The sequence below is a fragment of the Trachinotus anak genome, unplaced genomic scaffold, assembly GCF_046630095.1.
Source record: "Trachinotus anak isolate AG129_WGS33_773 ecotype Australia unplaced genomic scaffold, CSIRO_AGI_Tana_v1 ptg000008l, whole genome shotgun sequence".
Classification (NCBI taxonomy): Eukaryota; Metazoa; Chordata; class Actinopteri; order Carangiformes; family Carangidae; genus Trachinotus; species Trachinotus anak.
In genome coordinates, this window is record NW_027273859.1 from 9,847,259 (window position 1) to 9,859,648 (window position 12,390).

The following is a 12,390-nucleotide window of genomic DNA, read 5'->3' on the forward strand; positions in this document are numbered from 1 at the left end:
ATAAACTCAGAAATCAGCAATTGCACTTTCTGCACATCAATTGAGTTTAAACAGCAATTACATTTTTAATGCATTGTGTTCTGATGTTTTACCTTGTCTTCTCTTTCTGCGCCGACGCTGTCTCCTCTGACTCATATAGCATGCCGTCACCAACGAGAGGATGATGGCCACAAACAGGAAAGACACACCTGCTAACACACCAGCCAACAGGGGCTCGGGGATGACCTCCAAGAAACTTGGGCGCAGGGGGTAAATCTCCATCCCTGTAATCAGGCCAGAGTCAGTAATCATAATCACAAATTCCATTGCTAAAAACTAAAAGATTTTTTAAATACCCAAAAATATATCTATGCAGAAACTCATGTCAATTCAATATGCATTTAATGCTTGTGGTTAATTATACAAAGCCGCTTACCTATGGTGGATACACTGACAGCCTCACTGGGTTCACTGAGTACTTTGTTGCTACAAGACATCAGCCTCAGATCATAACTGGAGTCCTGAGAGAAAAAAAGATCAGAGGTTTGATTAGCTCCTCTGAATGAAAATATAAACTAGTACGCTTGTAGAAGTTGCTTTGTCAGATATTTTCATTATAAGTCATTAAGCAGTTTGGTAAAACACAATTTTTTGGCACAATAGCAATTAATTACATGCAACCAGGTTATGAAATAAATTGATCATTACCCTTAGCAGTCCATGTACAAGTAGTTCACTCTGATTGGCAGTGATGTTGCTGCTGAGGATGATCCACTGGCCCTGATCCCTGCGGGCCTGCAGCACATAGCCTGTCAGTGGAGAGGATGGAGCCTCTGGAGGCGACCACTGGAGGAGTACACCTTGGTCAGTCCGGTTAGCTGACAGGAATATGGGAGGATCCAGGATTGGGAGAGTAGTGACAGCTGTAGGTGCTTCTGTAGGTACAGCTGATAAAAAAGACCCGATATTAGTTCATACTGATACATACTGAAACCAAAACAGCATTACAGTGAGGGAAACTAAAAACGGGACATGAGTTCACTTGCACAAACCTTGTGTTCGCACAGACACAATTTCACTGAAAGGTCCAGAGCCGAGTTTATTCTGAGGTAGGACACTGAACTGATATCCGGTGCCAGCAAGTAGCCCGGTCACCAGAAGGTAGTTTTTGGATGTGGGAACAGGCAAAGACGCCCATTCATGTTTCCCCCTGGATGCCTGCTTGACCCTGGAAAAAATTTCAAAACAGCCAAAATTAAGACCAAAATAAATCAGTTAGTATTGTTGTTGGCAGCTGAGAACTGCATCACAGTGTGTGTATTCTGTCTTACTGACCACACTGTGAACTTCTGGGTATATCCACCATCAAAGCCAGGCACCCAGGACACGTTGGCCTGGTTCATCTCCGTAGTGACAGATACTGACGACACAACATGAGGACTGGTGCCTAAGAGACAGAAAAACAGTTCTGTAAGTTTATAACTGTCAACAGTACATGTTAAGTGTGATATATCAGCATATTAGTTTGCAGACATAGGGTTGGCCCACTCACCCAGCACCATGACTACAGTGCCTGCACTGACAGTCGCCACACGATTAGTGGCCAAGCACTCCCAGCCCCCATGATGATCTTTACTGAGTGGCCGCAGCAGGAGGGAACCATTAGCCAACACAGTGTACGGAGAGCGAGGGGTTGGGCCAATCTATGAGGCAAGACAGGCAAGTTAAACGGAGTAATTAAGTAGTGTTTCTGTAGCATTTGTATCTAGAGTTGAACATCTCGTCCTGTACCTTGCTCCATGTTATGTTTGGAGTGGGGTCTCCACTGGCTTCACAAGGGATGATCAACTCTCTGCCCACCTCCTGGAGATACTCACGCCGAGGAGGCACTTGAATTGATGGTGGGTCCTGAAGGAGGGGTGGAGTCTTGTTATGTCGATCCATGTATAACGGTGCTAAGAGTAAAAAGCCAAGAAACCCAGCCTTACCTGCAGAATGACTTCTGTAGGTTCAGACTGGCCCATTGTGCCATAACTGTTATAGGCAGTGCAGGTGTACATGCCAACTGCATTGTCATTGGATGTTGCTATGAAAACAGAGCCCTCAGAGTTCACCATCCAACCTGGGAACTGGACACATAAAAGGAGGACAAAATACACACAGTGATTCTCAGGTGAGTTTTGTGAGCATTTCCACTCCATGAGATGTTTTATTTCTGTGGCACATTAACTTACGTTGTCAAGATTTAAATCGTTTCCATCTTTGGTCCAGTTGACATACAGCACAGGAGGATCAGCCTGGACAGGACAGACAATGACACCCTCCATGCCTGCAGGCAAATATGTTTCCCGGGGCATTCGGCCTACACGTGCAGGGTCTAAGATGAAAGAAGAAATATTAAACATAAGACCTAACTAAAGACACTGTCGCCCAGGGCATGCTGGGAATTGCTCCTATCTCTGTAACTCTGAACGGCAGAGTTACCAAAAACATAACGGTAATAGTCCAAACCCTTACGTTTCACTTTCAGATGTGCAGATGCAGAGGGTGGGGTCAATATGCCATTAGTTGGGATACAGGTGTAGTTGCCAGCATCTTCTGGGATGAGATTAGGGATAAGAAGTGTTCCATCCACCAGAATCTTCACTCTGGATTTAAGGGACCTAAAACCAAAAGATAGAAAACATGGTGCATTTTAAAGTCATCAATGTGACACTGACACAAAAACTCTTTGTTGCAGTGAGAAAAAGCTTGTTTGTTTATAAAGGTTATTTATCAGAGGATAACCTTACAAGAAGAAGAAGTCACCTTAATCTGAATTGCAAGCTCCTTTATCTCAGGTTTATAACGTGCTCACGACTGCATGTTATAATGGTCTTATAAATAATCTAATTAAAACTGATTGTATTAGCAACAGGCTTTGGAAAAAAAACATTGGATTGATCCATTATGTTTGGCTAGAGAAAACCTGTGCAAGTCAGAAAAGGTTTCTTTAAACATTGTTCATAATTTTCCATTGAAGTAAAAGATAATATTATGAATGGTTCTTTGTAATATGTCTGACTATGTTTTACATTAGAAAAAAAGCTGTATGAAATATCTTGTGTGTGTGGATATTTTAAAGACCTGGACTCACTCAATATGGTAAACATTCTGTCCTTGTTTCAACCACTCATAGGTGAGATTGGAAGGATAGGCATCAGCCTGGCACTGCAGAACTGCATCCTGAGACATGTTGAGAGTGGTGTCCTCTGGGGAGATGATGATGATTGGAGGACCTTTTTGGCAAAGTGGAGAAAAACATAAGACTCCTGATCTAAATATGGTGCCTGTCTAAAGTGACACAGTCAGTCATGATCAGGAATAGTAGAAAGATCAGTGTTGAGTTGTGCAAAGTCTGAAGTCTTAAATCATTGCAGGAGTAGAGACTAGACTGTAGGTGGCAGTAGAGACTATGTAACCGGAATTCACAAACTTGTTAAGGTGGATTTTGGTAATCCAGCTACCATAAACCATAAAGCCTTTGAGCAGGACAGGGATGACAAAACAATTTCATGTAAATGAAGTAGTCTGTCTCAGGAAAACGTGTGGTTGATGATGAAGCTGTGTCTTGTTACCTGCTCATCACAGCACATGCTTAAACATAAGATGAACAGAAATTCCGTTCTCCCTGATGATTGACAGTTCAACACTGACCTTTGACCTGTAGCTGCGTGGAGTGGCTCAGGTTCCCCTCTGAGTTGGACACGTGACATTTGTACACGCCTGAAATATTTCTTGTGACAGAGGCCAAAGACAAGGTACCATTCAGCACCTAAAATAGGACGAAGGTAAAGATGAAGAGGATCAAAGAAAAAAAGAGAAAAGTTGGAGGAAGATCGTGAAGCAGTCATGGAGGGGACAACAAAGCAGTGCTTCAAAGAGGCGTGAAGCCACTGCTCATACAGAAAATGCTAATTATAAAGTATTTAATTCAAATACTGCAGAAGCCATCTGTTAATCATCCTCACTTTTATTTTTTCATGTTTCTCAATTGGACTTTCATCTTTATGCCAGACAACAGTTGGTCGAGGGTTGCCATGGGCTCCACAGCTGAGAGTCAGTGAGTCTCCCAGAAGAACCTCCACAAAAGTTGGTGGTTTCTTGATGAACACGGGTGGAGCTAGAACAAAGATATTGCAGATGAAATAATTATTTTATTTACATATAAACATGGGACATAGAAGACAATCTGAAGTCCACAATAGCATTTAAAATTGGACAATGTTTTAACAAAATGTGTGTCTAAATAATCACCAGATGTTTTCATGAGCAGTCTTTGTACCCTGTGTGCTGAGTTAGGCAGTTGGTATACTTATATATAAAATGAATCCTCTTCAGATATAGTGTTCTCATTGAAACTGAAACAAGATTTATAGATCTTTAAAAGTAACTGTATCAGTATATTTGGAAAGAGACATTGTTAATGTTTCCAAATGTGGTGTTGCTTTGAGTATCACAAATGTAAATGGAGCACAGTAGCTGAGATACCACCAAACCTCGGCAAATCCCAGTGAAATTATATAAACTGGCAAACAGTACATTTCATAGTGTATCTTGCCTGAGTTAGGGAGAACAGAACAAAGACCCAACACTGCCAAGATTGGTGTTTTGTCTCCAGTGAGTTTATCCTTTATATATAATCTATATAAATATATATAATCACTTAATTGGAGTGAGCTTTAGATAAAATATGTCATTGCTTTCTATGAACAAGCTTCTGTGTTAAGTCTGGTTTTGCGATTACTGAGCATATTGAAAGGCATCTGGTGCTCATCTACACTTTAGTACAATTACATCAAATTATATCGAATCCCTACCTTTCACCCTCTAACTCTACCGTGCATAAGCATTGTGTATGTGACAGAGAGTGACAAGTAGGTGGGTTAAAAAGACATAGATCTGAGCCCTTAACCTTAATCTCTATCCCACACAAGCAGCACATACATTGTCCTCTTCCTGTTATTCTTAAAACCAACTCCTACATTGACATCATCTCACAGCAGGCTGGGCACTGACAAAGACAAGATTTGATCACCATGTGCACTGTACACACAGAACCTCCTCATACACATTGCAACAACGCTCAGGATATTCAGCTTGCCAGGGCACTTCAGAGTCTCAGCCAGGCCCCATGCTGTGTCTGTTCTAAACACAGACAGTGCCAGTGATGAGTAACCAAAGGAGCCGCTCCCATGTCCCCAAAACCCTGCAGTGTCGCACCTGTGATGGAGAGGAAGGTCCATGTGCCATTACGAAAGTCATCTGTTTTGCTGTCCAGGAGCAAGATGCGGCATTCAAACCAGCCCTCGTCCTCCAGGGTCAGCCGTTCCACCACCAGAGAGGCGCCTCGGGTCAGAGACACACGGCCTGTAGAAGGAGGGGTGAGGGTGGGAGGGCAAAGAGTAAAGGGCGAGAGACAGAGAGAGATAGGGTCAGCGCACAGACACACACAGCCAGACAGGCAGAGTCAGCACATGCAGGAAGAGGGCTTACCATGCAGAGGACACAGGCATCCAGTGTCACAGAGGCCACAGTCAAAGTCATAGACTTTATGCTAGCAGACAAACTGACACACAGTGCGAACATCAACTGCTGCTCCAAAGTTTGTAACAAATAAGGGACCACATAATTAAGATTTATGAAAATAGGTGGTAGCCAAAATAAATAAGCAGCTCAGTGGATGAGAAGTCAGTGGCAAACACATGAATCACTAAAGTGATGATTGTAATGATATGCATCTGTTTACAGATGAAGACGGTGTCCTATCATTTCGGGTTTGGGTGGAGTGGAAAGCTAGAATGAGCATGCCAGGAATTCCTGAATGCAGTTTTATTAAATCACAAAATTGAAAAAAAACTGTTTTCTTCTTTTCATTGTTGTCATTTTCAGCTCAGAGGGGATTTCTATTGCAGTTATATAATGAAATGAGTCACCTGTTTTTGTTTATCAATGAGGGGCATTGGCCAGAGATAAACAATGTGAGGCATGGCAGATGCATGCTCTGAACTGGTGTGTGAACACCTTCAAACACACAGATGGATCCATGCACGAGAACACACACCTTGTACCCCCCTCTCCCCCCTCCTCTCTGTACTTCTTACAACTTCTTGTCAGGCTTTGAAACTTGATCTGTTGGTTGCCTGGTGACTGCAGCCTGGTTTTCAGGGTACTGAAGTTACCCTTCCCCACCCACCCCATACCCCCCTCCTTTTATTCTGTCTCTCAATGAACTCTTTTTTCCCCTCTTCAATCTCAGCACTTTAAACGACAGGAGGATGTGTGCAGGAGGGAAACACACACGTTGCTCATACCAGGCCCTGGCAGAAGCAGTTTGAAAGTAAACAGAGAAATGTGGAGAAGTTTCTGGCATCCCGTCATTCTTGCTTGCTACCAACAAGTTGCTTAGATGACATGAGTAATGGCTGTCCTGTTCATTCCTCTGTGCAAAGTATTGAACAATATAGCACTGCAAACAGAAAAAATGTATCCTCTTTATTTGTTACCTGCCCAGGGACTGTGGATGAAAACTAGCATTTTTGCTATAATCCAGCATGTTTACATCATGTATTTTGTTTTATACTGACGTATCGTCATGCATTGTCCCTATCAAATAAACAAATAAATAAATACAATTTTAAAAAATGAATAAAATTTTTAGGTTGAGCACAATTATCATCTCCTACCACATAGATAATGTATATTACACAAGAGAATTCTTGAAAGTTCCCACAACCTTGACACAACAATATCACAAGAAACACAATATCCTCACTATTCACACTGATTTCCCACCAGACAGCAGTGACTGGAGCAGAGCCTGAAAGCTATGAAATTCATTGAACTCTATACACGGCCTTAAGACATGGTGAAACACACACTGAGAGTAAAGACAGACATCAATAGCTAACAATTAACCCTGCATTCCTGACTGGGGCTGTTGCTGTGCCTAATAGTTAGGTTTAATGATTGACTGACCTCCTAAAAGACAGGCCAGCGTTTGATGGGCGGTGCTCACTTAAAGTCTCCATAAAATGAATACCTCTGATTTCAAGTCAGCACCGTTCGAACAAGTGGGTAGGGCTCAGAGAGAGGAAATGTGCAGACAGATGATAACAGGTGTGGGGATAACTTTAGGCATTTTCCTCTTATCTCTCTGTGAGGGATCCTCCCTGAGCTGCCCATTTCCCGAGCTGCAACCTTTTCCTCTCAGGCACGGAATTAACTGCCCACTGCAGACTATGAGGAAAAACACTTTCACGTGCAAAATCACACAAACCCTCTTTAACACACACACTTAAGTCTCACGTGGCTAAATATTATGGGATACTTAAAGATCACTGAGGCAAATAGCACCTCTTTTCATATTTTGTAACATGACCAAAATGCAGCCCATGCAAATCCCACTGACTGACCGTGAGCACTGGTCTCATAGGGTCAGACGCACGTGGGTGTGTATACATGTTGATTTTCAAAATTTGGTGAGTGCCCTGCCCCTTCAGTCTCAACAGGGGAATTCTAGTTTCTCTGTCGAACGCTTAACCCTTTCCCGTAGCCTCCCTCTTGTCCATCACTACAAAGAGACGGCACCCTCCTCCCCCCCATCCTCATTCTCCCAGGTTACCATAGTGATGAGACCAAGAAAAGCCCGGGCTGTAGGTTTAGATTTGAATTCAGTTGCTTTAGAAACACAGTGCGGCCAAACATGGTATGGGCGGGTCGATCAAGAGGGGGAAGGGTGGGCTTCTTCTGTCAAAGATTTGAAAAATTACAAGTCGGGAAAAAACATGTTTAGGTTTAAAAAACAATCTCATGTCCCATCCACAGCACATGAGGCAGTGAAGGGAGAGAGAAATGAGCGAGAGGCAGAAAAAGAGAGGACATTGTTTTCCTTTCAGCCTGTAGACAGACAAAAGGCCGACGCTGTGTGACAAATGTTGCTTTATTTAAATTTGAATGTTGCATCTTTGGACTTGAAATTGGATCTTAAATGGTACTAGGCAGGTGTCCTTCCCCAAGATTGTTCACAAAAAAAGGGTTTTTTTCTCTCTGATGGTGTGATGCACATATACAATGGAAATATCCTGGAATAATTGAACACAAAAGCTGAAAAATGATAAACCACATCAGTAAGAACCCACCCTATTTTTAAATCAAAGAGGAATTGAACGAGAGGTTACAGAGAGGCTACTCAAATTGTGTGCATCGATAATCCACTGACAACCAATGAGAGGTTGACCTTTCTGACCTCAGTGCTCCATAACTCCCCAGCAGACACATTCATCACTCCCCTTGGTGCTACATTAGCACAATGTCCACGAGTAGTCCTCAAGAGACAAACATCATAAGACCCTATGGTGAACACAGACTGGTTGAAACAATAGCTGCTGCTCCTTTCTTGTGTCCACCCTCCTCCTCCTCCTGCTGCTCACTGTTTTTCCTCCAGCAGCTATCACATGACAGCTTCAGTCTACCTTCAAATGAGCCCTTGTTTCCAACAGGTCAAGCTACAGTGCAGCCAAGGGTAGAAAATGGAAACACTAATCCATCGGTGCTGTGTGAACCTCTGAGATGCACCCTCTTCATATTGGCGAGAGTTAGGTTCTCGCCCAGTGGGTGTCAGGTTAGGAATAACTCAGCTTTTAGAGCCGTGCCGCTGGCCAGAAGCTGAGCTTGTCTCACGGTTTCTGATCTCCCATTAGGTTTTTTTTTTTTGAGGCAAGATTGATGTGGCTTTTGTGCAAGTGAAACCACTGCAATGCAACTGAGATGAGGACAGTTTATACCACATACATTTTACCCAAAATACTTTTGTTCATTTTGGGTTACATTTGTGATATAAAGCACTTTACTTTCATGTAGTAGTAATATTGTATTTTTACTGAGTTTTGTGGCTGCAGGACAAGGCTTTTCTTGTTCCCAAGGAACGGAATCAACATGTGATCTTTGGATTGAGGGTTCCCACTGGTATTTACTGACTTAGTAATACATGGGTATAGTGAATTACATGTGATACAATAGCAGGGGTAACTATGGAGGAAGATAGATTATTCTGTTTGGAGAAGCATCAGCACTGCTTTTCTTTGTCCATCAGTATGTGCATAAGAGAGCCAGGCAGAGGTGCATTGTGGGATGTGTTTTGATTTGAATACAATCATAAGTCTGGGACCGGCCCCCTGCCTCTGACAGCTCACCCCTCCCACTCCCCCAAATTTCTCTCTTGAATCCTCCTGTCTCCCTAATCAGTTTAACCCTCTTATGAATAGCTCTTTGTCGTGAGATAGATTACAGTTAACTCTGTCCCTCTCACTCTATCCGGCACTGTTAACCCCTGCACCAGCTAGCACACACAGCTCACGTGCCAAATTTCACTAAAGCAGCAACTTACCACAAGCATTCATACATGATCATGAAGCAAAGTATTTATTTCTAAAATTCTTAAAATCTGGATTTCAGTGCAGTGAGGTTGCAATAGGTGTTTGAGGTGTTTTCCAGTACAGAATTCTGTCTTTTTTCTGGTCAGGAAGATACAACACTGATGTTAATAGCTGTTAGTTTCCTAAAGTTTCATTAGTTGGACTGACCATCAAGAAAATGATTAATGGGCACTGTTGCTAAAAATAAAATGTAATTTTACTCAACTCTGCACTCACATTAAGTAATCTCACAACAGAGGATTACCTAAGATATTACCCTCCTACTGTTCACACAGGCCACACAAATACACTTGGACTACAAATCCACAGTAGAGCAGGATTTAATATGAATCACTGACTCTGATCTCATGCTCTTCATTGAATCTGACCAGTGACACACCTAAGCCATAAGGTAACCTGCTGCTCTAAGCTGGCAAACATGAAATTCCCTAGTTGCAGCCATCTATTCTTCTTTCATTGTGTCATTGTTTGCTCCACATCATCCTGGTCTAGCTGCAGTAGAAAAACTGGTTGCTGGTGATAAAGGTGATCAGTTTCACCTTTCAACTAGGCTATTTTTCGCTTTTGGAGTCACCAAATAGACTCATATTTGCTAAAGCATAGTTGTTAATTCCACTTTAGGTTTACGAACGAAAAGGTTATAGAGTTCAGGGTTTATGTGTGTGCGTTGGTAGATAAAAGTGTGTGTGTGTACATGACTTGTGTGTGACAAATGCAGGCTTTAACTTCTCCAGTGTTCAGAGGTCACACTGAGAGCGTGATGGAGGCCTGCTGAGCTCTGGGGGTTTGCCCATTGTCGTTCTAACCTCAGGTCGGAGTCCCCAGCTCACAGTCGCTACTGATTTACTTCAGCACACAGGAGACATTTGATCTAGCCCTGCAACAGTAAACCATCCTGACACTGCAAGACTTGAACATATTGTCTCAACAAATACAACTCATACAGACTATAATAGTGTGTCAGTCAGAGTTTATTCGGCTGTTTCCTCTTTGTTGTGAGTTGACTCACGTTCAGCCCTGTAGGGCATGCTAGATGTGAAACAGAGAGGAAGAGGGATGAGGGGTACTAATACCTTCCCAATTCACTTTAAGTAGACAAGAGAGGCTCTCTGAGACCCAGACAGGCTGGTGTCTAAAAGGTTCGACAGAAGGACGCCGCTCTCTAGTCATGACACTCCTCAAATACAGAATGCAATCTCAAATACACCTGATATCATATCAAAAAATTGTTGGTTTAATGGACTGAAATAGTCATCCAAGATATCGTCTGCTCTGATTCTTTGATCTCAGTTTCTAAAAATGGAAGATAGCATCAGTGAGTTTGACACAAAGCAGCAGACCAAGGACAGACAGCATTTGGGAATGCTTTTTATGGTTTATTTTAACCTACTTAAATGTGCAGCATTTGCAATGCAATGAGTCAACCTAAGAAAGGACAGGAAACATTTATAATTAGTATTTCATATTCAAGCCTGACAACCCACTTAGCTTTATTGGAAGCAGCTATTATGCTGTAGATCCACCCCAGCTCTCAACACCAGTACAGGTTGCTGCAATACCCATAATTCATTTTGTTGATCTTTTAATTGTTTTTTTGATCTGAACCCTTGAAATGTAAATCATCCCTGCTCTCTTGTTCCTGTTCTAAGACAAGCCAAGACAAAAATCAGGAAATGGCTGCCTACATGACTGTCTTGTGGGTTAAATCTGAAATCCCCCAACATTTTAATTTAAGGGTAGAATACATTAGACCCACAGCGCTGACACGCTTCACATGCTGCCATCTGCCTCCAGTGGGAGGGGAGATATGAGGATCTAAGGCAGACAGGGGTAAAGCCCACACCAGACAAGTACACACAAGGGATGGATATGCCAAAATATCAGGACATCCCAAACAGTCTTCTACTCTGCTACATCTCTGCAATGTTGTTTACTTCACTGTGGTTGCTTGTGCATCAGATGACTGCCCCTAAACAATGACATGGTTAACGGCCTACAAGAGGGTTAACATGCCAAACACATGTAGCCCAACTGTGGAGGCAGCCTGTTTGTGGTTCAGCCCTTATAGACCTTAAATGTGGGTCCTGGGTTGTCACGACACTGCAGTCATGTTTCTGAATCACTGGGTTTCATTCTCTGTAGGCTCTCCTGTTTTAATAAGTTCTAATACAACAAATGTAGAGGGCTTTTAAGCCAGGTTCACTGTATATTACAGTGACCTATTTGGGAAAGTATGGCATTTTGGGTGTCCTAGTGCTCCTGTTGGCTTTGGCAAAGCAAGGGGAGGTTGTGATACCCCTCTTTGTCTTTTGTCTTCTGGTAGACAATGACAGGATTATAGGGCTCCAGCAAGAAAACTCCCATTATTCCCAATGCTTCATCCATCCTCCTTCCAGCACAACAATCTCCCCTTACTGGGTCACCCCTCAGCATACTAATAAAACACTGTCATCAGACCACCAAGCCCCCACCTACACTCCTAATCCCCCCATGCACAGCGTTAGGGGTACCCCCCTTCTTCTTGCTCAGCTACCCCACCCCCCTTTTACTGCCTCCATTAAAGCACATGCATTCTCGTCCTTCCCTGCAATAGAACTGCAGACTGGAAACACACAGACTGAACACCAGCAGTAATTACAGGGACTGTGGTTTGGATGGATTACCTATTTGGGGTATTGTTTCATCTAAACCTCCCTTAGTCAAGTCTCCATAAATACCAGTGTAACCTCCTTATGTCTACCTTTGCTCACACAGGATGCATGTAAGATGCATGTAACTCAAGGTGAAGGAGAAAAGTTGCCACATGGACACCTCCCCTCCGCTCACCAAAATCCACTGGACCATAATTACAAAAATCTGTCAATACGTGGTCAGTCTTTTGAATCATTTTAGAAACAAACTGCTATGATAGTAGCTCCAAATTCAGTTTGTCTTT

The 12,390-nt window shown here is 42.7% G+C and overlaps 1 protein-coding gene across 4 annotated transcripts in view; it reads right to left on the reverse strand.

Annotated features, from left to right (window-relative positions):
• Positions 1–12,390, reverse strand: part of igsf9b (immunoglobulin superfamily, member 9b) — a 29,517-nt gene that overhangs the window by 6,466 nt on the left and 10,661 nt on the right. For all 4 annotated transcript variants that reach the window (XM_071482461.1, XM_071482463.1, XM_071482462.1 and 1 more), the window contains 14 exons: positions 5,242–5,388; positions 3,990–4,141; positions 3,676–3,793; positions 3,116–3,257; positions 2,497–2,642; positions 2,214–2,356; positions 1,968–2,108; positions 1,771–1,887; positions 1,532–1,682; positions 1,315–1,426; positions 1,032–1,207; positions 688–926; positions 416–500; positions 93–263 (listed from right to left, as the gene is read on the reverse strand). In XM_071482461.1, coding sequence (XP_071338562.1) covers positions 93–263; positions 416–500; positions 688–926; positions 1,032–1,207; positions 1,315–1,426; positions 1,532–1,682; positions 1,771–1,887; positions 1,968–2,108; positions 2,214–2,356; positions 2,497–2,642; positions 3,116–3,257; positions 3,676–3,793; positions 3,990–4,141; positions 5,242–5,388 — 2,040 coding nt within the window. The remainder of the gene's footprint in view (positions 1–92; positions 264–415; positions 501–687; positions 927–1,031; positions 1,208–1,314; positions 1,427–1,531; positions 1,683–1,770; positions 1,888–1,967; positions 2,109–2,213; positions 2,357–2,496; positions 2,643–3,115; positions 3,258–3,675; positions 3,794–3,989; positions 4,142–5,241; positions 5,389–12,390) is intronic.